The sequence below is a fragment of the Aedes albopictus genome, chromosome 3, assembly GCF_035046485.1.
Source record: "Aedes albopictus strain Foshan chromosome 3, AalbF5, whole genome shotgun sequence".
Taxonomy (NCBI): Eukaryota; Metazoa; Arthropoda; class Insecta; order Diptera; family Culicidae; genus Aedes; species Aedes albopictus.
Genome location: NC_085138.1, coordinates 351,605,218 through 351,632,657, shown reverse-complemented (window position 1 = coordinate 351,632,657; position 27,440 = coordinate 351,605,218). Strand labels below are relative to the sequence as shown.

Below are 27,440 nucleotides of genomic sequence, written 5' to 3'. Positions count from 1 at the left end.
ATGATAGTTCTTATAACCTCCCCCAAGACTAATTAAATTTTGAACTGTTGCTTGAGTTAAGGAACCCTCACGCCCGGGAAAATCGTTTCTGTTTGCGGTGCATTAAAAATTCGTTCACTCTCACTAACAAGTGACTCGCTACAGTCCTAAAAAATTTGGCTATTAAATTTCACCCGCTCGCTCTAGCGTTCGTGTAGTTAAAAGTTTAAAACTTAATGCTCTTCAGATAAGGCCTTCGAAATTTCGTCGCTAATTCTGCTACCAATCTGCTCGCTACTAGCATCACTAGGTTTCAGCTTAAAAATTGATATGTAATCCGATTTGGTTTTGATTATCTTGGTCAGTGCTGCGCACTGCTTTGGTGGAAGCTCCAGTACGGCATCTATCAGCGGTGCCACGGTCTGGTGCTCGTCCTTGGAAGCAAAGATTATGTACGCGGCCTTGATTCCCAGCTTGAGCCCATTACCTATACAAACACCGTCCTCTATGCTGAGGCTCATCTTGAACTTGTCCTGATTTCGCATCGACTCGTAAACCTTCAACAACATTTCGGTCAACTCATTTCCCGGGAGATTTTCGCTCTCCGCTTCCTTGGAAATTAGCCGAACCAAGTCCACATCGCTCTCGCAAAGCATCCGTAACTCACCAAATAGGACCCGGTCCTGATCGTTCCCCACCGCTTGCAAAATGTCGAAAAACTTCTCCACCTCTTCCGGTTCCAGCTTCAGCAGTGTTTCGATGTCGAACTTCAACCCGTCGATCGTGATCGCTTTCACGTCCGCCTTGTCCGAAGCGATCGTCACGCTGTTCTGCAGCGAGTGCTTCACGATCCGCAGCCCGATATCGATCGCTCGCGAGTCGTTGTTGAAGTACTCGCAGAAGTGATCCTCGAAGCCGAACAGCTTGAGTGCCACGATCGCGTTGTTCTTCATCATCAGCTCGGCCTGCCGGATGCTGATCACCGTTTTGGTCCAGAAGCAGATGGAGGCGGCGTGCGCTAGGCGAGTTTCGATGCTGGCATTGTAGTAGTTGGAATGCATGGCCGACAGGGTGTCACAGATCACCAGATCGCTGATGATGTTTCCTGAAAATGATCATGGTTAAACATGTGCGTCCACTGTACCATCCCTTGGATCTCTGTCTCACCTGTTTCGTTGATAAAGTTGCACACCTTGAAGCCGGTGGCAATGCTATGGCTGGTGGAAGCGACCCCCGAGAGGGCCGAAATGTGCGGCATCGTTCCGAAGGTGAGCACGTGTGCCGTTAGGCTGAGCCAAGCCGTGCGGGATTCCGAGTCGCTTAGCGGGTTCAACGATTCCTGGTGGGCGCTTTTGTCCCGCAGAACATCGATCGAACGCCCCGTTGCGTAGATTGCGGAACCAACGCTGGCCGCGATGAATGGGGTGGCCAGTCCGCCGGACAGGAAAATGGCGCCGGTGGCACCGGCGATTCCTGGAAAAGAAAAAAAAGGGTTAAATTATTTAAAAAAGAAGGGGGTTTCAAGGAAGCTCCATTGAACAGCCACCATCTTGGATATTGGACCGCCATTTTAAATTTTAAACTGCCATCCAGGACCAGGACATCCAAGTCACCATTTTGGAAATCCAGTCATCTTCCCCATACCAAATATACCCATATTGAATGGTTTTAGAGCCTAAACCTCCATTAAACAGTCGCCATCTTGAATTTGGAGCCGCCATCTTGGATTTTAGGTCACTATCTTGGATATTCTGGTCGCCATTTTTGTCCCGCGAACAACTTCGTACCAAAAATACCCATATTGCATGGTTTTAGAGCGTAAAAATCAATTAACTAGCCGCCACATTGAATTTTGAGCCGCCATCTTGGATATTCTGGTCGCCATTTTGGACTCAAGACTTCTTTCCCATACCAAATATACCCATATTGCATGGTTTTAGGGTCTAGAACACCATTAAACAGCCGCCATCTTGAATTTGGTGCTGCCATTTTGGATTTTAAACCGCCATCTTGGATATTCAGGTCGCCATTTTCGGACTCTAGACTGCTTCCCCATACCAAATATACCCATATTGAATGGTTTTAGGGTCTATAAAACCATTAAACAGCCGCCATCTTGAATTTGGTGCTGCCATTCTGGAATTTAAACCGCCATATTGGATATTCAGGTCGCCATTTTTGGACTCTAGACTGCTTCCTCATACCAAATATACCCATATTGCATGGTTTTAGGGTCTAGAACACTATTAAACAGCCGCCATCTTGAATTTGGTGTTGCCATTTTGGATTTTAAACCGCAATCTTGGATATTCAGGTCGCCATTTTTGGACTTTAGACTGCTTCCCCATACCAAATATACCCATATTGCATGGTGTTAGGGTCTAGAACACCATTAAACAGCCGCCATCTTGAATTTGGAGCCGCCATCTTGGATTTTAGGTCACCATCTTGGATACTCTGGCCGCCATTTTTGTCCCGCGAACAGCTTCGTACCAAAAATACCCATATTGTATGGTTTTAGAGCGTAAAAGTCAATTAACTAGCCGCCACATTGAATTCTGAGCCGCCATCTTAGATATTCTGGTCGCCATTTTGGACTCAAGACTTCTTCCCCATACCAAATATACCCATATTGCATGGTTTCAGGATCTAGAACACCATTAAACAGCCGCCATCTTGAATTTGGTGCTGCCATTCTGGATTTTGAACCGCCATCTTGGATATTCAGGTCGCCATTTTTGGACTCTAGACTGCTTCCCCATACCAAATATACCCATATTGAATGGTTTTAGAGCCCATATCGCATGGTTTTAGAGCCTGAAATTCCACTGAACAACCACCATCTTGATTTTTCAGCCACCATCTTGGATTTTAAACCGCTATCTTGGATATCCTGGTCTTCAGTTTTGGACTCCGGACATCTTCCCCGTACCAAATATACCCATGCATGGTTTTAGAAGCTAAAACTCCATGCTATATATACCCATATTGCCTGATTTTAGAGCCTGAAATTCCATTAAACAACCACCAGCTTTAATTTTGAGCCGCCATTTTGGATTTCAGACCGCCATCTTGGATATTCTGGTCGTCATTTTTGGACTTCGGACATCTTTTACATAAAAAATATACCCATATTGCATGGTTTGTGAGCCTAAAACTCCATTAAATAACAGCCATCTTGAATTTGGAGCCGCCATCTTGGATTTATGACCGCTATCTTGTTGTTGAATGTTTCAGCTTTATTATGGTAAAATCTTCGTTGATCTCATGGCAGAATTTTGTTTTCGTGAAAAATGTAAACGTCAGAAAGATATTATCATAATGATGATTCACACAAGTTTCAAAGAAATATCTGGCATCAATTTCATATTTATTAATCAGAATAATAAATCAGGGAATTGAACTCATGACCATCTGCTAATTAAGCGAACGTGCGATCAACTGCGCCACGAGATTCGGCACTCTGGAGAGCAATTTCCGAATGAATCACTGCATAAATTGCTGAAGGAATCTTTTGAGGCAAACGAACTTCAGCAAGAATTTCCGTTGCAATCACTGCAAAATATATTGTGAAAGCAACCCTAAATAACTTTCCTAAATAATTAATGGAGGAGTTCCATAATGAATATCTGAAGGGATCACTAAAAAAACCGTAGATAAATTGCAGAAGGAAGCTCTGGAGTGAATTTGGAGGAATTCCTGAAGAAAACGAAAGGAAAATACATAGGGACATCTAGAGAAATTCCAGAACCAGGTATATCTGGATGAATTTTTGAAGGAATCCCTGGAAAGATTTACAAAAAAATAATCAAGGATCCCAAATAGAATCACCAGAGGAATTTCCGAAAGAAATCTTGGAAATAATCCAGAAAGGGCCACTAAAGGAATTAAAAAAAAAACACTCGAGGAATTTCCGATGGAATCTCTGGAAGAATTTGGTATAGAAATCGGAATGAAAGAATAATTTAAGGAATCTTTTCAGGAATTCCCGCAGAGATCATTTGATTATTTCCCAAAAAAAAATGCCTGTAGGAATAAGCGAAGGATATCCTGGAAGAAATCCAGAAGTAATGTCCTCCCTGGAAGAATTTCGGTTGAAACTTCTGGAGGGATCCTTGAAGGAGGAATTCCCATAAAAAGACTGAAGAAATTCAGTGGGAGAATTCCCAAAGAAATCTCTAGTGGAATTTCCAAAGGGATCCCTAAAGGAATTCTCGATGAATATTCACAGGAATCCTTGCAGATGGAATTACCTCAGCCATATTTTGAGGAATTCCTCAAGAAATCCCTTGAAACTTTTCCGGAGGAATTCCTAAGTACATAATATATACGTGAGTAAATTCCAGAAGGAAGGAATCTCTGGAACGAAACTCCCGAAATTCTCGAACAAATCCTTGAAAAAATAATCCCAGGACAAACCCTTAGGGAATTCCCTGTAGAATTTTCCGTGAGGAATTTCCATAGAAATAGCTAGAGAAATTATCGTGGTGGTGAAATTCGAAACCCAGTAATGAACGTAGTCTTGAACTTTCCTGAAGCTTTCCTATCAGGCTTGCAATTCAGCAATATCTCACCAAAATCGTTCTGGAAGTAGGTATGTACACTAGCACCACGTCGTGTTCTTCATGACCTGGAAGTACTCGTAGTCCTGATCAACTTTGCGCCGAAGATCGTACCCTCCTACCTGGCTTCAATCTCGTGCTATATCCCACCAAAGTAGTACAGGAAGTAGCGATGTACACTAGCGCCATGTCGTGGGGAAAATTGGAACCATGATCTTCATGACCTGGAAGCACTCGTAGTCCTGAACAACTTTGCCGAAGATCGCACTTTCCTATCTGGCTTCAATCTTATGATATATCTCATCAAAGTCATACCGGAAGTAGCTACGTACACTAGCGCCACGTGGTTCTGAAATTCGGAAGTATGTTCTTCATATCCTGAAAGTATTCGTAGTCCTGAACAACTTTTCCGAAGATCGTACCTTCCTATCTGGCTTCAATCTCGTGCTATATTCCACCAAAGCCGTACAGGAAGTAGCGATGTACAGCGCCATGTCGTGGGGAAAATTGGAACCATAATCTTCATGACCTGGAAGCACTCGTAATCCTGAACAACTTTGCTTAAGATCGTACTTTCCTATCTGGCTTCAATCTCGTGCTCTATCTTACCAAAGTCGTACCGGAAGTAACTATGTACACTAGCGCCATGTGGTGGTGAAATTCTGAATTGTGTTCTTGATCACCCGGAAGTACTCGTAGTCCTGAACAACTTTGCCGAAGATCGTACCTTCCTATCTGGCTTCAATCTCGTGCTTTATCCCACCAAAGTCGTACCGGAAGTCGCTGTGTACACTAGCGCCACGTGGTGGTGGAATTCGGAACTATGTTCTTCAGAGCCTAGCAGTAGTCTTGAACAAGTTTGCCGAAGGTCATACCTTCCTATCTGGTTTCAATCTTATGATATATCTCTCCAAAGTCGTACCGAAAGTATCTATGTACAGTAGCGCCACGTGGTGGTGCAATTCGGAACTATGTTCTTCGTGACCTGGAAGTACTCGTAGTCCTGAACAACTTTGCCGAAGACCGTTCCTTCCTATCGGGCTTCAATCTCGTGTTATATCCCACCAAAGTCATACCGGAAGTAGCGATGTACACTAACGCCACGTCGTGGGGGAATTCGGAACTATGTTCTTCAGAGCCTAGCAGTAGTCTTGAACAACTTTGCCGAAGGTCATACCTTCCTATCTGGTTTCAATCTTATGATATATCTCTCCAAAGTCGTACCGGAAGTAACTTTGTACACTAGCGCCACGTGGTGACGAAATTCGGAACTATGTTCTTCGTGACCTGGAAGTACTCGTAATCCTGAACAACTTTGCCGAAGATCGTTCCTTCCTATCGGGCTTCAATCTCGTGTTATATCCCACCAAAGTCATACCGGAAGTAGCGATGTACACTAACGCCACGTGGTGGTGGAATTCGGAACTATGTTCTTCGTGACCTGGAAGTAATCGTAGTCCTGAACAACTTTGCCGAAGATAGTACCTTCCTATCTAGCTTCAATCTCATGATATATCTCTCCAAAGTCATACCGGAAGTAACTATGTACACTAGCGCCATGTGATGGTGAAATTTGGTACTGTTTTTCATGACCTGGAAGAACTCGTGGTTCTGAACAACTTTGCCGAAGATCGTACCTTCCTATCTGGCTTCAATCTCGTGCTATATCCCACAAAAGTCGTACCGGAAGTCGCTGTGTACACTAGCGCCACGTGGTGGGGGAATTCGGAACTATGTTCTTCAGAGCCTAGCAGTAGTCTTGAACAACTTTGCCGAAGGTCATACCTTCCTATCTGGTTTCAATCTTATGATATATCTCTCAAAAGTCGTACCGAAAGTATCTATGTACTGTAGCGCCACGTGGTGGTGCAATTCGGAACTATGTTTTTCGTGACCTGGAAGTACTCGTAGTCCTGAACAACTTTGCCGAAGATCGTACTTTCCTATCTAGCTTCAATCTCGTGCTGTATCCCATCAAAGTCGTACCGGAAGTAACTATGTACACTAGCGCCACGTGGTGGTGGAATTCGGAACTATGCTCTATATGACCTGGAATAACTCGTAATCCTGAACAACTTTGCCGAAGATCGTACCTTCCTATCGGGCATCAATCTCGTGTTATATCCCACCAAAGTCGTACCGGAAGTAGCGATGTACACTAACGCCACGTTGTGGTGAAATTCGGAACTATGTTCTTCATGACTTGAAAGAACTCGAAGTCCTGAACAACTTTGCCGAAGATCGTACCTTCCTATCTGGCTTCAATCTCATGATATATCTCTCCAAAGTCATACCGGAAGTAACTATGTACACTAGCGCCATGTGGTGGTGAAATTTGATACTATGTTCTTCATGACCTGGAAGAACTCGTGGTTCTGAACAACTTTGCCGAAGATCGTACCTTCCTATCTGGCTTCAATCTCATGATATATCTCTCCAAAGTCATACCGGAAGTAACTAAGTGCACTAGCGCCATGTGATGGTGAAATTTGGTACTATGTTTTTCATGACCTGGAAGAACTCATGGTTCTAAACAACTTTGCCGAAGATCGTACCTTCCTATCTGGCTTCAATTTCGTGCTATATCCCACCAAAGTCGTACAGGAAGTCGTTATGTACAAATTGGGAGGCATGTGAGTTCACATGAACAGGCATGTTAGCCAGACGAACATCACAGATGTGATAATCGACAATGCGTTTCAAGCATTTCGGAAAGAACGAGGTAATCAGATAAATCTGGATCTTATTCCTTCTTTATACAACGCACGCACCCTTTCGGGATAAAACTACAGAGTAATTCCACGTCATGAAAATACCCAATAGAAAACATTGCATAATCTACTGGGATCCGTGAAGCTCTTGAAATCTACAAAGTCATTTATAGACACTATAGAGATATTCCAGGTCGGCCAAACTACCCTGGAGTTCATAACTTCAGGTCTACACTCGTAACAGTAGCCATATCTGCTATACTGAGTAACGTTGCACATTTAACCATGGGAATTGGACCAATCTGAAGTCTTCTTGATGTAATTATAAACCTTTGGAATATTCAGGGTCGTCCAAACTGTTCTATAATTAAGTCCTTCAAGTCTACAAAAATAACTTTATGTGTTTTTACCATAAATAATAGCCTTGCATAATCTGCTGGGTTCCGTTAAGCTCTTGAAATCTCAAATGTCATTTAGGGACACTATAGGTGTATTCCAGGTCAGCCAAACTACCTTGGAGTTCAGAACTTCAGGTCTACACTCGTAACAGTAACCATATCTGATATACTGAGTAACGTTGCACAATCAATCGCGTTTACTGGACCAACCTGAAGTCTACTATATATTTATTATGAACCTTTAGGAAATTACAGGACCTCCTGGAGTACTTACTGGGAGAATTCATGCAGTAATTTGTGAAGGAATTTTCATAGAATATCCTTGGGAATTCTTAAAGGAATTCCTGAAGGATATCCTTAAGGAATTCCTGAAGAATTTTGGAAGTTATTTTTTTAATCTTTATTTTCTGGAGTACTTCCTGAAATAATTCTTGGAGGAAATCCTGTAGGAATTGCTGGAGAAATTTCTGGAGCCATTCCTGGAGGACTTTTTGTAGTATTTCCTGGAGGCATTCCTTGAATATTTCTTGTGGGAGTTCCTGGAGTAACAATCCCTAGAAAAATTCCCGTAGTAATTCCAGGAGGAATTCGTAGATTAATTCCTGGAGGAATTCCTGGAGAAATTCCTGAAGTACTTGCTGGACGAATTCCTGGAATATATCCTGGAGCATATTCAGGAGGAATTCTTGGACGGATTCTCAGAGGAATTCTTAGCAGAAGTTTTGGAGGAATAACTGGAGAAATTCTTTTAAAAATTTCTGGAGGTTTTTTTGGGAAATTCTTGGAGAAATTCCCGATGAGATTCTTAGAGGAATTCCCAACAGGATTCTTTGAGTATTTCCTGGAGAAATTCTAGGAGGAATTTTGGGAAGAAGTCTCGGAGCAGTTCCTGGAGAATTACCTGAAGGAATTCTTGGAGGAATCCCTGAGGTTGTCCCAGCATTATTTTCTTGCGGAATTTCCAGAGGGTTCCTGAAGAATCTTGCAAGTATTTATGAAGGAATTTCTGAAAAATTTTTGGATGAATTCTTGAAGGAGGAACATTGGAGATATTCCTGGCGAAATTCCTGAAGAGAGTCTTGTCAGAAGTCTTAGAGAGACCCCTGAAGAAATTCTTGGGGGAGGTAGTGTAGGATTTTTTGGAGGAATCCCTGGATGGATTTTTTTGAAAAGTTCTAGGCATATGTCTTGGAGGAATTCCTGGATGAATTCTTGGAAAAATTCCTTGAGGAATTCGTCGAGGACTTCCTGGTGGAATTCCATGAAGAATTTATTAAGGAACTCTTGAAAGAGTTCCTGGGTGAATTCCTGAAGGAGTTCCTTGAGTAATTCCGTGAGGAATTTTTGGCGCAATTCTTTAACAATTTTCGGAGAAATTTCAGAGGAAATCCCTAAAGGAACTTTCGGACGAGTTCTTATAGTAATCTCGGGAGTATTTTCTTGAGGAATTACTAAAGACCCTGGGGGCATTCATGGAAGAATTACTGGAGGAATTCTTGAAAAAAATCCTGAAAAATCCCTGGAGGAATTCCTGGAAGAAATCTTCGATGATTTCCTGAACAAGTTCCTGGAAGATTTTCCGAAGTAATTTCTGTTGGAATTCCTTGAAAAAATTCTTCACGAATTCCTGGAGGAATTTCGCGAGAAATGCCAGAAAGTAATCTCGGATGAATTTCTGGAATATTTTTTGGAAAAATTTCTGGATGATTTCCTGCAGGTTTCTGGAGAAATTCTTTGAGGAATTTCTGGAGAAATTTCTGGAGAGCTTCTTGGAAAAATTCATAGAGGAAATCTTGGAGAATTTCTGGAGAAACGCTTGGAAGAATTCCTGGAGGAATTATTAGAGAATTTCTTGGCAAAAGTCTATGAAGAATTCCTGCAGAAATACCTAGAGGGAGTCTTTGAGGAATTCTTGGCAGAATTTTTGGAGTTATATCTGGAGCGATTCTTGAATTTCTGATGGAATTCTTGAAGAAATTCTTGGAAAAATTTCTGCAGGGATTCTTGTAGGAATTTCTGATAGAATTCTTGGAGGAACTCTTGGATAAATTTTCGAGGAATTTCTTGAAAAATTCCAGGATGAGTTCCTCCAGGAATTATTGGCAGAAACTCTTGGAGGAATACCTAGAAAGATTCTTCGAGGAATTCTTGGCGAAAGTTTTGGAGGAATTCCTGAAGGATTTTTTGGAGAAGCTACACCGATAAAGTAAAGAGATTCAAGAGTAGAACTTGTGGATCTTGAAGGTCTGAATTCCAGAATAGTTTGGATGACCTAGATCACCAAGTGGATGTAGCTAAACTATCAGAATTGCACTTTGAGGCTCTAAGAGTAGCGTAGATTAAGAACTTGTGGATCTTGAAAGTCTGAATTTCAGAATAGTTTGGATGACCTATATCACCAAGTGGATGTTGCTAAACTATCAGAATTGCGCTCTGAGGCTCTAAGAGTAGCGTAGATTATATTCCACGAGCTTTTGCTACAATAAAATATTCTTGGATTTACAGATATTGAGACCCATACTTCAAAGTACATTGGGTGTTCGGATCAAACTCGGCGCAAACAATTTTTGTGAATCGGCCTTTTATTGTGGCAGATCAAACTGTAATTCGAAATAAACATTCACAATTTTCGTTAGAAATAGATCAGTTTTCAATTGTTATAATTTTGTACAACTTACAATTTTAGTTTGATTTTCTCCTCTATTGGCTGCCCTCCTACCTTCCTTTACAGGCAACGTAGCCACCTAATAAATTATTACATTTGTATTTGAGTTCATATCAATTTGTTATATGAAATAATCTAACTTACGAATTTTGTCCTCGAAATACTCAAATTTGGACCACTGTGCAAAGTCTCGTCCTCGTCGTGCGTCGATATCTGTTATCAATATTCTGTTTATTGTCCACTTCGTTTATCTCTTACGCATCATTTACCTGATTCCTTAGTCTGCTGTCCAATGTCTTGTCCCGTCGGGCCTCAATTTCAAGCAAATCTCCAAATTTGTCCCCGTGGTCCGAAGAATACTATGGATTACAGTTTCTTACTATGCTATCTAATTACTCATAAGTTTTGCTACTTACTATGTTTGCTTGTGATCGTTTAACCAAACCTCTCGTCTACAAATCACTCGCGCACCTTTCTCTATCTCCACTTCCTTTTTAATCACCAAACAACTATCCTCAAATTCTACTTTTATTAATATACCGATTATCCACAATCGCAAAATGGTATCTTCAAACTGATTCAATTCTTCCTATTTTGTTTTTATTTACTTCATACCTTTGACAACTATCTGATTCTCTCTCCTTCTCATGTCATCTCTACTGTCACTCTGACACCTGTCAAACGACACTTACCAATACCTCATCGACCAAACGCATATCTCGTGGCAACCGGCACTTATGCAGTGCTGCCAGAACATTGTGTCTATTTGTATGCCAGTGGACACCCAAATAGCAACACATAGAGATACTCGTAATATTATGAGGTGCAACAGACACAAACGTGAAGGAATTATACCGATAGAGTGAACAGAAACAAGAGTACAGCCTGTAGACCTTGAAGGTCCTAATTCCAGAATAGTTTGGAAAGCCTGGAATATCCCATGAATGTACCAAAAGCATTATAGTTGTGCAATGAGGCTCCATCAGCAGTATATACTACATTTCACGAATATTTTTTTACAATTTAAGCATGATACAGGATGTAGATATCGTAACCCAAACTTCAAAGTGTTTTGGAGGCCATTCGTATTTCACGGAATGTCCAACTACCACAATATTGAATTGCTCGTAACATTGCGAGGTCTAATGGACATCCATGTGACTACATTTCTTGAACAGATTGAACACAAATGATGGTAAATGTTGTAGATCTTAAGAAAATTAATTCCAGAGTAGTTTGGATGTCCTAGATTACCCAATTCATGTACCATAAATTTTCTAGGAATGCTTTGAGGTTTTCTGGGTAGCATAGACTATGTTCTGTGATGATTCATCGTGTATCAAAATTGGTTTAGAATGTTGGATTTGTGACGCAAACTTCGAAGTACTTTGGAGGCCTTAGAATAGCTCTGGGATCAAAACTTCAACAGACTATGATGGGTAGCAATACATTGCATGTCAAGGATCAGTAAAAACTATTGATGATTAACAAAGAAGATATTGCATTTCTGCCAAAAGTAGATCGTCCCGGGTGTTTACGGGTTAAAAGAAGAAGGGACCTTCAATGAAGCTTCAGGGGAATTTCGATGGAGCTTCATGTAGTTCCTCTGAAATCCCCAGAGATCCTCTGAACCTCTGTGGAACTCGTATGAAACAACCCTGGAACCCCCATGAAGGATTACGTTTACTATATTCATCTACTTCACAACAGAACCAAGAAGCGTTACTTACCGATAATCCCCGTCGCAATGTCCAACGCCTTAAAATAGTAATTCTTCCACGCCGGTGTCTTGCAAATATCGTAGACCACGTTCTTCAAATTCGTTGGCTCCAGCCGACCCTCCTTGGGGTACATCATCTCCGCCGACGGATACTTGTTGTTCTTCAGGAAATCTCCAAAATCCTGATACACCCTCCCGATGGAATCGATAAATTTCGGTTCGGTGTCCGTGGACTGCTGAAATTGATACCGAAATAGCGGTACCTCGTACAACTTCCCCTCGCTGTACAACTCAATGGGCAGGATCGTCAACCGGCAGGTCACGTTCCGGTGGATTCCGTTGTACATCTGCTGGACCAGTTTGTCGATGGTTTTGCACGACTCCTCGTCGTAGAAACACAGCTGTTCCATGTACTCCAGCTGCAGTTCCTCGTCGGTCCACTCGTTGGGGTCCTTCATGGTAAGGCTCAGGGCGTAGCCGAGGGTATTCTCCAAACTAGTCCCTTGCAAAAGCTGGGGTTCATCTCCCCTGCAGCTGCCACCCCGGTTGAGAAACTTCTTCATGTTCTCCTGGGCCCGGTCGATCCAATCTTCGCGTGAGATGTCCATTTTTTTCGATGCGCTGGTGATTCAACGTTTCAACGTAGGTAAAGTGTGAAAATTTACAGCTCGTGCGCTCGGGATTCCTATCAACAATATGCGCTGATAATGTGCGGAATGATCTCATTCGACGAGAAGCCGTTCTGGATAGAGGTGATGGAATTTGTGGGTGGAAGAGGGTGTAGCGATGACCGTTGTGACGACGGACAAAGTGGAAGTCATTCTTTGCAAAAGAACCGGAAATTTCTGAAAGAGAAACAAAAAAATATGAAATTAAAGAACTGTGCATTTATGCTCAACAAAATTTGTTGATGGTTTGAAATTTCAAGGGAAGAACTATTTTTTTTTTTCATTTAGATTGTATTTTTTTTTCTAAGCTATAGGTGGATAATCGACTCAGCAGACACATGACTAGGAGGATCCAGGTAGTGTGGAGTTAGGAACCGTCTTCTACAATCAAAGTAGAAGCCAGGACCATTATTTCCTCGACCTACTAAACAACATTCCCATGGCCGCCAAACCCTTCGTCTCTCCGGAGCAGGTACCTTGGTATCCCCAAAGGCAGGAGTGCATCGGCAATAGCCGCCCAACTGCTGCTGTCGAACGTGTTCCTTACATCCAGATAGCGTCTACGGTCGACTTTGCCTTCCGGAAGCCGAAGTGGTTGCTGGAGAGACCATTTACACCCTTGGTATGCGTCAACATTCTGTTGAGGATGATCTTTTCGAGCACCTTCCCCGCGTTGTTGATCATATTGGTCTGTATGCCGACGAGTCTCCGGGGCGTTTCCTCGCCTCTGGCTCTGCCGCCTTCAAACCTCTGGGAAAACTCCCTCCTCTAGGCATTTCTGCATAGCAGACCTGAACATCTAGGGACCCTCTGCAATAGCTACTTTTAAGGCCAGGTTCGGAACACCGTCCGGACTTGGGACCTTACCTACGCTGAGGAACATTGCTATCCCCGCAAGTTCCGCATCGGTGGTCCTCTCCTCATCGCCAGCCTTAGTCCCCGGCTGTCCTACAAAAGAAGGCCAAGGACTAGGATCATGACTAGGATCCCCACCTACATCTCTGGAGATTGCTCTGTAGGAGCAATCACATCGGTTACTGGTGGCACCAGCCGGTGGCCTCTCATTTCTAGGGTGGACTCGCCTAGGCATGGTCGCTTCGCACGCACGCGAGAACACCGCTACCAGGCTGGTACCAGCTCGTCACCGTCTAAACCAAGTAGGTTTCGCTCACGGCGCAGCGCCTCCCTAAATACCTCTTCGTCGAAGTATGATGTCATCCACCTGCGAGGGCTTGGTCTTGGCCTAGCCGCCTCTTCCTCTACCCGCTGCCTGCTGTTGTTGTAGTTGATACTGCAGCGAACTGTCAGGTGGTCGCTGTGAGTGTAGCTATCGTCTACTCTCCAGATCGAACCACTTGTTAGGCCAGGACTACACAAAGTAACGTCAATAATCGACTCCACACCGTTCCGACTAAAGTTATTCTTGGTACCGACATTAGCCAGATCAACATCTAGTATGGCCAGCGTCTGTAGCAGGATCTGACCCCGCTGGTTCGTGAAAAGGCTTTCCCATTCCACTGCCCAGGCATTGAAGTTACCCACTATTACCACCGGCCTTCGCCCTGTTGCTGTTGGCATGGTCGTCATACAGTCCAGCATCCGCGTGAACTACTCGATCGGCCACCGCGGAGGTGCATGACTGCTACAGAAGAAGACCCCGTTTACTTTGGCGACCACGAAGCCCTCATAGGTAGTAGACACCAACCCCTGGATGGAGTATTTACCCGTCGTCAATATCACCGCCATTTTTTCTGGACTCATCCGCGACCCAATTGCCGTTGCCGGTGGGTACTCGGTATGGGTCCGCTATGATGGCGATATCCAACCTCCCCTCAGAAACTGCCTGACAAAGCAGTGGCTGAGCTGCGTAACAGTGGTGCAGGTTCAGCTGCGTTACCTGTACTGTGATTTGTTCTGATTTGCGGCTTTCTTGAAGGCAGGGCACCTTGGACCGGTGTCAGGCCATTCGGCCGAAGGTCATTAGGCCGAAGGCCATTCGGCCGAAGGTCATTAGGCCGAATAGTCATTAGGCCGAATGGTCATTAGGCCGAATTTCTAGTATCATTGCTAAAATAGTTTTTGGCGCTGAAACTGCTGATATTCAATTCATAAATTTTTCCTTCTTTAAAACATAGGCTATTTTTTCTAGTTTCATTGTTTAATTAGTTTTTGGCAAAAATTGTTGGAAAAAGTAAAACAACGACTAACTTTCAATTCGTCCTGATGACCATTCGGCCTAATGACCATTCGGCCTAATGACCATTCGGCCTAATGACCTTCGGCCTAATAGCCTTCGGCCTAATGACCCAGCATCGCCTTATGACTAGGCTGACCAGATTTGTCCCGTTTAAATACGGGACACATTTCGGAAACCCAACAAAAAGAAAATCAATGTCCAAACACAGAACTGCATGTTGTTAATAATGCTATTTCAGCTAGAAAGAACGAATAATTGAACCAAAAACGTTAACTATGCACCAATGACGATTGTTTCAAAATTTGGTTGTCCCGTTAAATACGGGACGGATGGTCAGCCTACTTATGACCTTCGGCTACACAGTTTGCTCCTGTCAGGGCATTTGTCCTGGTTCCAGACACCTGAAACAAACCTCCGGTGGCTCGTGGAACGTCAGATGACATGCGTACCAGCATACCCTAATCCTCCCTACATTAACGGACTTTTTCGTCCGCCACAGGTAGCTGTACCAAAGCTACCTGTGTCCCTGACGGCCCTTTCCGTTGCCGCAGTGCCCTGATGAGCTCTTCCACTACCTCGTTTAGGTTTTCCACCTTCAGAGTCACCTCTTGTGTGAGAGCCCTCACCTATATCCCTTCGCCAAGGACCTCTTCCGCCAAACTTTTGTAGGCGGCACCCTTGCGCTCCCTATCGCGCTTTAACTCCAGGAACATCTCGCCATTACGAGTACCTCTGATACTGCGCACGTCGGCTCTCAGATCCACGAGCATGGCGTCGATTCGAATCGCCTTCAAGACGTCCGGGCACCTCGACTGTTCGGTCTCGATGACAAGCGCGTCACCTTCCTTGCGCTTGGTACCTACTCTTTTACGCCTTGGTTTGGCGTCCCTAGCTTCTTCTATCAGCGGCTTTGTCTTCTTCTTCCGCCCTACCTTCACCCTACTCAGTGGTTGCTGAGGGCCTACCAACGGTCGCAACCTGTTGTTCACAGCCTTTTCTGGACGGATCAGCCTTTTCAGGCCATCCTTTCCAGCTTTCCGGGACACTTGGCTGGGGTCCGACTTGTCAGCATTACTGCCGACCTTAGGGGTAAGTATTCGCCTGGCTTTGTTGCCATCGCCAGACAGCACCTCACCTGACGGCTGCCTCGCCCGCTTCTGCGAGTGCTTATCACTATAGCAGTCGCATCCACCACACCTTTTGGAACACCTGCGAAAGCGAAGGCCCCCGTCTGGGTAAACTTCGTAGTCTCACGTGTTCCTGCTTGGCATCGTCCATCGACTCACGAAGTCGCAACAGGGCCGTTTTCAGGTCCTTACTAATGTTGGACTTCGTGGACGCTAAGTCGATGATCTTGCCAAGCTGCTGCTCAGCCATTTCGATTGCGGGCGGTCCTTCTCTTTTTTGGTTGATGGCCCTCAACAAGCACACTCCGTCCAGTATCTCCACTGGCTGGCTTGCCGCCGGGAAGTGGACTGGAGCTCCCACGCCTGAGCTGCGTGCGCAGCTTCCCGCACCTACATCCTCACTTCTCCTTAACATTCTACAACTATATTTCATTATGCAACTCATTTTAGTTGCATATTGAACATGTGCGGAAAAGATAGCCATGATGGTACTGGAATGAGTTACATAATCATATGCGCATACCGCTAAAACGACAGCAAACGTGAAACGCGATCGTGGTCTCTTTTTTACGTATTTTCCGTAGTAAAAACAAAAGTTTCGTATTCATTTCCCTGTGGTCGCATTCGGTAATGAAAGACATTTTTCATAATTGTGAAAGATAATTCTGTGATCTGTTGGCGCTTGAAAAAATCGAGTTTTAAATAGTAGTATTTTTACCATCACGCCGTGTTTACAATGGAGTGCCATGAATGCCATTCTTCGATAGATGCTACATGCGAATCGTTCGTGGTGTGTGAAGATTGCAGCAAAAGCTACCACGCTAATTGTGTTGGACTGTTGGAGTCGCATACAGTGAGCTTAGCAGCAAAGAATATGCTTTGGATGTGTAACGTTTGTTTAGATGCCTTCTACAAAAAAAGACGTACATCATCGTTGGAAATTCCGCCTAATGATACGACGATAATTGAATCCGAGCTTGCTAACATCAAATCTCGGATCGATTTCATCGCAGACAAGCTGTCGAATACTACATTACAATCATCGTCACAGGTACCCTTGCAATCGTCAAGTCCGCTTTCATCAACCAAACTACAAGTCGACTCCGGCGCCCCTGCGAGTAAATATGATAGTGATCTCCAAACGAACAGGCGCTCGTCTGAATCGAATTTGCAGCAGAAAGACACTTTTTCGCTTTTTTTGTCCAATATTCATAGCTACGCCAATACTAGGGAGATTGAATGTATGGTCCGTGAATCAGTTGGAGTGAAAGACGAGGAAGAAATTAATGTTTCAAAGTTAGTACCTAGCTGGAAGGACATCAGTCAGCTTGAATAAGGACTGTTCATTTTATAAAGAGGACACCTAATTTGTGTGATATCTTTTTTATTTTTCAATAAAATCATTATCGGTTTTTTGCATAAATTTCCATAGCTATTCTACAGTGTAGGAAAAATATAACATTATACAAATTGTCCTTAGTTATGGAACTGAAGCGGTTTTCGTTAAAACTCAATAAAACCACATTTCTCAAAATTCTACACAACTTTCCACATACATAACTTTAAAATTTTCATGAACTTTTCAGTGTGTTGGGATCTAATACTATTCTTCTAAAGATAGAGTGTAATACTTGGTCAGTTATAATGCAGCAATCATTATACAGCTTGATATAGTGAGTTGTCTTGTTATCAATGAAATTGATAAAAAAAACTTATTTAAGTCCAGTGATGCAATAACAGTACGGAATCAGTTCAAAATTTGTCCAGTATAGAAGAGAATCGCACTCTAAATGATACCGAAGAAAAATATACTTTAAAGTACATTTTTCATCATAAATTTAATACTTAATGATGGCCATAATGAAAAATTGCATACTTTTTGCTCCATAAATGCTAGTTTTTGATTCTAGAGAAGCTTATTATTATTTATTTTCAGCAAGGTCTGATCCTATGTGATTATATACCTTATTTGAAAATAACTACATGCTAATTTTTTTTTTTTTCGACATCATTGTTAAGTTGTATTTGCAATAGAGTACATCGTTATTTAGAAGAACCTTCAAAGAACGAAGCTGTTTGATCTCCGGTAACTGCCATGAAGCACAGTAACCAAGCCAACAATGCTATCAAGAAGCGGTTTTCTGCATTTGAAATGGCATTATTAGTACTTTCGACTAGATCCATTGAAAACATTCCAAATTTAATATTTTTATACATTTTTGTTTAACAAATTAATTTTATTCTGAAAATCGAGTCCAACTTGTAACTTTAATATCTCAACAACCATTATTCCGATTAGGTTTATATTTTGCCAGAATATGTATCACTCAAACTGCTGCAGCATGGCAAACACTTTTTTGCAATTAAAAACGATACACCGATGTTTTACAGAAATTTTGTGTTTATCTTTAGCTTTTGGGAATTGATAAATTGATCTCTCGAAACACTTTGCCACATTTCTATGAACTTCAATAATTTTAACCCAATTTATTTATGGTTATTATCTGCTAATATAATATACTGAACAACTAACCAAGGCTGCTCAAATTTGAACTACGCGTTTTCTTTTTATAGCCTTGCAAAGTTGTCCTCTTTATAAAATGAACAGTCCTTACGCATCTTTTAAAATCGTTTTAAATGTTAGATGGAAAAATATAGCTTTGAATCCCGCTACATGGCCAAATGGAATTAAATTTAGAGAATTTGTGCGTTTGCGTAGGACAATTTGGAGACCGAATGTCGGTCTTTCAAACGAATAAGGGTATTGAAATGTTTAACGAAATTGTGTAACTTGAAACGACTTTGTGAAAAATGCTTTGGTTTTGTTTTTATGATAAGTGTTAATTGGAATGTAGTCTGTTATTTTGGTATTTTGTTGTATTTTGTTTTTTTTTCTTGCTGATTATTGTATCTTTTGATGTAAGTTAGATTTCCTCAGAAATATGTTGTTAATTGACTGCTTTGGAGAAAATGTAATGATGATCTGTTATTTTGTGTTTTCTGTATCTATATATTAAGTACTTTAAGATATTTAATACAATAATACATATAAGTTAGTAGTCTGTACAACCTTGTGTTGAAGATGGTATATGAATAAATAAATAAATAAATAAATAAATAATATTAATATTATGATTTTGTTTTTCCTCCCCTGTTGGGGAAATTAAGCCACTGCGTCCAATAGGCTGAACTTTTGTGGCATTAATATTATGCAATTAATATTATGATACTGAACTGCATAAAGAAAATTATTTCAAATATGTATTGTATTTTATTAACAGAGAGTCCTAGTATGGGCAGGATTTCTTGGAATGTTATATGGAGAAAATTTAAATTACGTTTGGAGATATTGTCAGAATAATTTCTGTAAGAATTCCCTTAAGTGAACTTCAAAATAATTAATAATCTAGAGCTGGAAAATTGTGATTTATTTTATGAACTTCTTCTATAGTTTTAAAATTTTTGGATTATTATCTAGAGAAGCAGGTCGGGATCGATTACCTGGGCGAAAAAGGCTTAATGAACCGGAATAGTTTATTTATGGTGTTCGATTTATGAGATCCGACGACCGATCATGGCTCGCGCTTCAAACATTCCTCTGGTGAATCCTCTGAAATCCTGCAGCTGCGTTGACAAGTAATCAGGGATGGGAACACTCACTTGCAAAGAGTAACACTCACTTGCTATTTCTTCGGCTCAAAAGCATGCAATCAAGTAACAATGTATGGACGATTGTTGCCTTGTGGTTTGGTCTTAAACTTTGCCGAATAGAGTAGGGGTTGCACACGCTTCTCAAAGTCGTGACAGGGCTGTGAAAGCGACTCTCCACGAGGTGAGTGTAATTTACATTCACCTCGTGGAGAGTTGCCTTCACAGCTCCTTCAGGACTTTGGTATGTGTGTGCGACCCCTACTCTATTCGGCAAAGTTTTAGACCAAACCACAAGACAAAAGTCGTCCATGCATCGTTTCTTGATTGCACGCTTCTGAGCTGAGAAAACTGTAAGTGAGTGTAACTCTTTGCAAGTGAGTGTTCCCATCCTTGCCAGTAATATACACGTGCAATGCACGTCGTGCATGTCGTACCAAATTGGGTCCCATCGGTTTCAGTTCACCCGCATTGAATCCTAGTTCTCTTTTTTTTCTTCTTATATTAATGTACAGCTCTTGAATAATAAATATGTTAAGCTAAATTTTGTCGTCTTGTACAAAACATTTATAGAAGCGTCATTGGTAATTCAGCTATTTTGAAAACTCTAGAAATGTCTCCGTGATTTTTTCTAGTAATTAATCTAGAAATTCCTCCGGAGATTCTTTAAGAATTCATCTGGGAAGTTACCTGGAAATTCCTATGGAAAATTTTCTGTGAATTTCTCTAGGAATTCGTTTGAGAAATTCTGAAAACGTTTCCTTAGGAATTCCTCTGAGAATTTCTCAAGAAATTTCAGAGGAAATTTCTCAAGAAAAAATCAGTGGGAATTCCTCTAGAAATTCCTCTCTTCAGCCTCTGGTAATTGCTTTAGAAGTTTATCCTGGAATCCCTCTGAGGATTTCTCTGGGAATTTTGGTGGTAATTCCACTGTGACTTCTGCTGGAAATTCGTCTGGAAATTCTTTTATGATTTTCTCTGGGAATTCCTCTTGGAATGGATCAATGAAGCAAACTTTTCTGACACATGTCGCATCCAAACAAAGGAACCACCATATATGAACTTATGTCAAACACACAAGGCTACGCACCATGCTCTGGGGTGAGGGTTCGATTTCCGCTTCGGGCGATGAAACTTTTCGTGAGAATAGTTTCATCTCCGTATCCACTGGTGCATGATCCGTGTGTCCGTTGTCTAGTGTTAAGTTTCGTTCAGTCTGTGCAACCTATGGCTGAAGACGGTGTCCGTGTCATTTTTTTTATTAAAATTTCTGTGGAAATTTCCGAAAATTCCTCTGGGAATTCCTTCGTGAATTCTTCTTAGCATTTTTCCAGGGATTCCTACTGGAACTCTTCCCGGAATTCCTCTGAAAATAAATTCATGCATAACTCTTTATCCGAGAATTCCTCAAAGAACTCTGTTCACGCCTAACGTGAACGATGTTTGCGATAACTGTTTTGGGCACCGTGAAATACCGTCTGAACCCACAGTGCAACTTTGTCCCCTGCGTGCTATAGCAATCCATCGATCCTATCCAAGATGATGATAGCTATCTAAATAATTCTACTATTAATAGCATCACCGAGAGCACATACAATACTTTACTGTTCTCGCATATTTCCACGCTCTTTCGCAACAACAGCTTCTCTGTAGACGTTCATCCACAGCTACCTAACGATGATAGAAATACCTAGGCTTCAAACTGATCGTACAGAACAATATACGAGGCAGAGCACAGCCTCTGTATTCATCATCTAACACAAACCCCCCCCCCCCCCCCTTTCCATCTTTCTCTGTTCTGCTGACCGATAGGCAACAGCAGTTTCATAGCCAGTACTGAAGTTGACCGCCGACCGACACAGTACGGTCCCAGAGCAAGTCAACCTTGCTCCGCACGCGCTCGCTCGCCGTCGCACCCATCGCCCACAGACCGGGATTGGGTGTAGAAGATAATTAATAATCTTTCTTGTAAATATGTGTATAGTTTCGTTATAAGTAAATAAACTGTTCTTGTAAAGTATCGCACTATTGTGAACCTGAAGTGTTAATCATTGTCAAGCAAGGAAGAATTTACTTTAATACAACTGTGCACCAAACGTGAACCTTCTGCACCTCGAGCCATGAGTACGACCATCGATATCCGGCGGCAACAAACTCCATCGAGCATTCCACTGGGAATTCTTTCGAGAAGTTCTCTGGGAATTTCACTGGGAATTTCTTTGGGAATATATGTGGATTTCCTATGGGAGTTTCTTTGGAAATTTCTCTGGGATTTTTTCTAGTAATTCCTCTGGGACTTTCTCTATAAGTTTCTCAGGGAAATCCCCAAGGAATTATGCTGAGATTTCTGTAGGAATTTCTGTGGGAATTCCTCTAGAAATTTCTCTAGAAGACCTCGAGGAATTTTTGAGAGAATTCCTCAAGAAATTTCAGTGAAAATTCTTCTGGAAATTCTTCTTAGAGTTCCTTCGTAAATTATTCTAGGAATTCCTCTGGGAATTTCATCGGGAAATTTCAATGTTTTGCCTTGTAGTTCGCTCTAATATATGCGATATGTTCATAGTATATTGAAACCGAAATCTTTGAAGTATGATTTCGTTCTGAAACTATACTATATACATTCCAAATGTTACTGTTACCTTTTTTTGTAATGAAAATGTTTCAGTGTTTTTAAAATAACAAAACATAGAAGTCATTCCACCAAAAAGTAAGACAACCATAGATTGGCAAAATGTCCACAGCAATCAGAATAAATGTTGATAATGTGTATAGCACGGATTCTATTGATCATTGGAAGTCAGAAAATTCATATACTTAAGACGTCATTGCGAAGGTCCATGTGTACAATAGGGGAGGGAGTACAACGAGAAGTCCACGCTTGTCCACGAGGAGGTAGGAGAGAATCTAAAACCATGATTTTTCTGTGCACGTGGTATATGGGCGACAATTAAGAACATGAAGGACCAATGGGTCCTCTCACGCCTTCGAACTGGGCATACGAGGATTTCTTACAATATGACCGGTGGTTCAAATTTCCATAAGCACTGTGATTTCTGCGGACTAAGGAACTCTGTTGAACAAATAACATGAGTCCGTCCAAAATTTGAAGACCTTCGCAATCATTACGACATCGGATCCATCCACGATGCCCTGAGAAATGATTCGGATAGGGAAGCTTCACTGATTCGCTTCCTCAAGGACGCAGCATTGTACAGCGATATTTGACAACATCCCCCGACCAGGGCCTCACGAATCCTAATGGAAATCAGCATCGAGTATATAATTAGAATAACCAGCCACAGAAATCCAATGTCGCGACTGTTTGTGTGACTAACATCTAGTTTGCCTCGCCCTTACAGCGTCAGTAGCGGTACTATAAGTGTCAAATAAATTTTGTTTACCAAAACAAAAAGTCCTCTACAAGATGGGCATTTATAAATAATCAATTATTACAACTAAAGTTATTAAAAAAATTAAATAGGAAAACTGAGTACAGCGCCATTAGCGTTCTAGTGTATTTCTATTAGTATATACGACATTCTTCTTCAAATAAGATCAACTACCTACGTAAATTAGGTTTAAATTCATGTAGTATACATTGTAAGCCTTGATATCACAATGAGATGAACCAGCCAACGGCTGAAAATCTCATGAATAAAGTGAATTTAAAGTGAATTGAATTGTTATTTTGGCTTAATAATTGAATAATAAAATCAGCAATTTTTATGTTGTTAGCATAACATATTATGTTATAAACTTGTCTGTCATAATCTGAAAAATAATCTCGTTAATATAGAAAAAAAAATCTGAAAAATAACAAATATCATGTAATAAAAATGTTCGTGGAAGCTAATTCTATAACATGTTTTGTTACATCAATTTCAACTTAATAACAGGAAATTTGTGAACTTGTTATTGTTGTTATTATTCATCATATATTTGTAATATATGTTATGGAAATGTTATCTTGTAAATAAATCCCAATAACTTAAACTTGCCAAAATAAGATTGTCCAATAAAACAAGCAATTAAAAAGATATGTTTTGATAAGTTAACAATAACAAATTATGATATAAAAACAGGCTATGTGATTCTGTTGTTATCAATTTGCTATTCTCCTCTGCTCGGGTTTATAAGGAACCGAAGGAATCTCCGAATGCATAGCTGTAGGAATTGTCAAAGAAATTGCTGGTTCAATTCTCATTGAATTTGCCGTTAAAATTGTTAAAGGCATTTCCGCAAAGAATTGCCAAAAAGAAAAAAAAAAATCCCAAAGACATGGCGAGAGTAGGGCCCAAAGATTTTTTTGAAGGAATTAACGGAGAAATTCCTAAAGAAAATGTTCAAATAATTCATATTGAGATTGATTGAGAAGCTACCAAAACAGATGGTAAGCCAATTTCTAATGGAAAACAAAGAAAAAAGAATCACGAAGAAAATGCTACAGGAATTTCAAAAGTCATTGCCGAAAGAAATGTAAAAAAAAATCCGAAGGACATTTCGAAGTAATTTAAGGATCTGGGAATTAAGGAATCACAAAAAGAACTTCCAAAGATTTATCGACGGAATATCCCTAAAGAAAATTCCAATAAGTTTACTAAATAAATTAAATAATTTACCGAGTAAATTATCTATGGAACTTTCCAAGGAATTTCTGAAGCATTTAAAAAAAGTTAAGGATTTTGAAAATAATTTTTTGAAATAGTTCCCAAAGACATGTTACAATAATTATTTAAGTATGTTTTAAAGTTTGAAATTTGATAGTTTGTAATTAAAAACAAAGAAACCATATGCTGTAACATAGCTTTCAACGACATGTTCATTTTACTTCATCGAATGTCCACTTTACCCCACCGATTTTTTTCACGCTGCATCAACGTTTTGGTGAAGAAAACACCTAATCAAATAAAACAATGTTTTTCAAATTCAATCCCTTACTAGATTTCTAGAGTATATCACTGTTTTCCATGTTACTCGGTAATGCAGATGGATTTTGACGCATTTACACTGGAAACGACTAAAATCCTTAGGTTGTCTACTTTACCCCCACTGGGTTCAGCCATGGGGCTAGCCGTGAATAAAAATTTTCTAGGAGTTCATTTTGGATTTCCATAGGAAGCTCCACGAGAAATCGCTCTATGAGTTTCTCTTGAGATTCCTTCAGGAATCCGTTTAAGAATTCTTTTAGAACCTACTTTTGGAATACCTTTAGGAAATGTCATGGGGTTTTTGTACATAATATCTTGACATTTTTCTAATTTTGAGGTTTTCTCTAGGCGTTCCTTCTAAGTTTTTTTTGGGTTCTCCTAGAAGTGCTTCCAATGGTTACTTTAAAAACTTTTCCTGATGCCTTCTGAGATTCTTCAAAGGGTTGTTACTGGAGCTCTATCAAGAAATTTTACTGGAATTGCGCACCGTTGACTGCAATACCGAGAAAAACATAAAGCATTCCTATCTGAGATGAGCCAGTCACGGGCTGGAAATCTCGCGAATAATTAAATAGTAATAATAAAGCATTCCTAGAATTCGACCAGCATTTTCTCATGTTTTCTTCTAGGATTCTTTGAAGAATTGCTTCCGTGATTCTTGCAGGAGTTTCTTCTGGGATTTCAGCAGAAACTTATTTTAGATTCATGCAAGAGTTTCTTCTGATGCTCATCCAAAAATACTCTCTTGGATTTCTTCAGGAGTTTCTGTTGGATTCCCTCTAGAATCATCTATTGAGAATGATCGAGGATTTCCTGCAAGTTAATTTTTGGAAATTTTCCAGGAGTTTCCTTCTGGATTTTTTTTTCTGGAATTTCTTTTAGAAAATCCTTCATAACCTCATTCTGGGAATTCTCAAGATTTCCTGAAAAAATCCCTAGGTCGAATTCCTCGGAAGGAATCAACAGAGAAATCCCAGATAAAACTGTCGTAGAATCTATAACGGAATTCCTGGATTCAGGATCTGAAGGAATTCCTGAAAAAAATCCACAGAAGGAGTCTATAAGGAACACCAGTGAACACAAAAAATGTGATCATAAATTATAATAAAATCTTAAGCAAAATCTTCACATAGTATTTGAAACAAAAAACTTGATTGGTGCTATTTCTCTGCGTAGGAAACTACTATTTCACACTGTAGGCCAAGTTTCAGATTCTAAGTAGAGCATTTAAATAAAAACTTTCATTATTCACTAAGTTATTCTTACAAGTGATGGAGAATATTTTTCCGTGCGGAAAAGTACACACTTAGTTGAGCTCGGCTAATTATCATTCTTTTGCCGAGATCCGCACAGCCGAGTGCTCGGTAACCTAAATTTAACTGAAATATCGGCAAAAAATCAATTTTGTTCATAGCAGCACCCAAGAGTGCCGCTAGCATCAGACTTCAAACGTCAAATATTTAGCCGATATTCAGCAAATGAACTTTAACCGAGATTTGCACAGACGATCTCGGCATTCTGTTTTAAGTGTGTAATATGTAGCTCCTTTTCATTAACACTGCATGTTTTTTCCTTACTTTCCATCTGCAAACTGGTCAAGTAATTTTCATAGCAGCGTCATTACTTGTCCTATCCCTTTGCACAGCACTAACGGAGAGGAAACTAGCCATTCATTCAGATGAAGACTATAAAATATTGAAGTGTTTGAGCATAGTATGGTTTGCATAAAATAGAAAAGGAAGCAAAGATCGAAAGATTTCGATTTCGATCTGCATATAACTTATGAATGTTCATACACTCAAAATCCAGAAAAAATCTCTCCTTTGCATATATTCAGCAACTCCTTAAACAATTAAGGATATGCTTAGCAAAAAAGCAATAAGTTCTGTGGTTATCTCAGCCCGTAAACATGAGAATAGCTTAAGAACCCCGTTGTCATTTGACGGAAACGAACAAAAATCAATAAAATTCAATCAATACCTACTGAAGTCCTTTTTTACATTGTGACCTTGGGCAGTAAAACATCCCATAAAATCCATTTCCCGTAGCAATTGGCACACAATCTAAAACCAGCCATCTGTTATGTAAATGCATTTGGAACTCACGATTTGTCCAGTGACGTTCTGCCTGGACGATTAATTGCGCGCTTCTTTACACGGAACTGATTTCCATCACCTCGCCTCGATAAGCACCCGAATCAGTCAATCGCCGTGTGGGGTTGTGTTATCAGCTGAAATCGAAGCAATTGCATTATTGCACTTAATTTGAAATCGACTAATATAGATCACACACACTGAATATGCAGGTATATCGATATAATGCACACTGGACTGAAGAAACTGCCTGTACGGAGCCCTGAACTCGTACAGTAGCGATGGAAAACGCGACTCAAATGATGACGATGGGCGTTTTGCATTGTATACGAACCTCTAAGCTTTATCCACGACGCGTAAGGGTGTGGGGGAGGGCATGGGATGAGCGTCAACCTCCCTCACAACCACAAAGTATAGCTCCACTCGTCTTCTCACAATGCTCTACGAACGGAGGGTAACCTCTCTGTTTATTTTGCTGTAATGAAAAACCGCCGTTCAGTGCCAGTAGTGTGTTGACAGTGCGGTGGCGGTGATTATCATGACACCACTTTCGCTGTTGACTTTTCGGAGCTTGCCACCCCAACCGACCACCACATACCTACCTTTACTTTCTTTTTAATAATCACCTGACACGGCACATCACCCACTCGACCAAAACAAAAATTTGCTTCTGGGTGGTGGAGTACTATCAACACCACGACCGAGTAACTACTGATTATGAGAACAAAGAAAAACAGATGAAGC

The 27,440-nt window shown here is 40.9% G+C and overlaps 1 protein-coding gene and 1 long non-coding RNA gene across 8 annotated transcripts; both read right to left on the bottom strand.

The window, feature by feature from the left end:
* LOC109408766 (uncharacterized) lies at positions 1-27,440 on the bottom strand. 7 transcript variants are annotated; one of them, XM_029874904.2, is made up of 6 exons: positions 27,299-27,440; positions 27,031-27,171; positions 26,588-26,833; positions 12,046-12,880; positions 1,147-1,452; positions 1-1,084 (listed from the first exon to the last, which is right to left on the bottom strand). In XM_029874904.2, the coding sequence occupies exons 4-6, from the start codon at positions 12,641-12,643 to the stop codon at positions 213-215; spliced, it is 1,776 nt and encodes a 591-aa protein (XP_029730764.2). In that variant the 5' UTR covers positions 12,644-12,880; positions 26,588-26,833; positions 27,031-27,171; positions 27,299-27,440; the 3' UTR covers positions 1-212. The 7 variants fall into 7 exon arrangements, with proteins under 7 accessions (XP_029730764.2, XP_029723896.2, XP_062711223.1 ...); XM_029868036.2 differs by having other exon boundaries at positions 26,709-26,833; XM_062855239.1 differs by having other exon boundaries at positions 26,709-26,833; positions 27,295-27,418.
* Positions 10,215-11,499, bottom strand: LOC115264391 (uncharacterized). Its single transcript, XR_009999238.1, has 2 exons — positions 10,585-11,499; positions 10,215-10,528 (listed from the first exon to the last, which is right to left on the bottom strand). It is a non-coding gene; the product is annotated as an uncharacterized LOC115264391 (long non-coding RNA).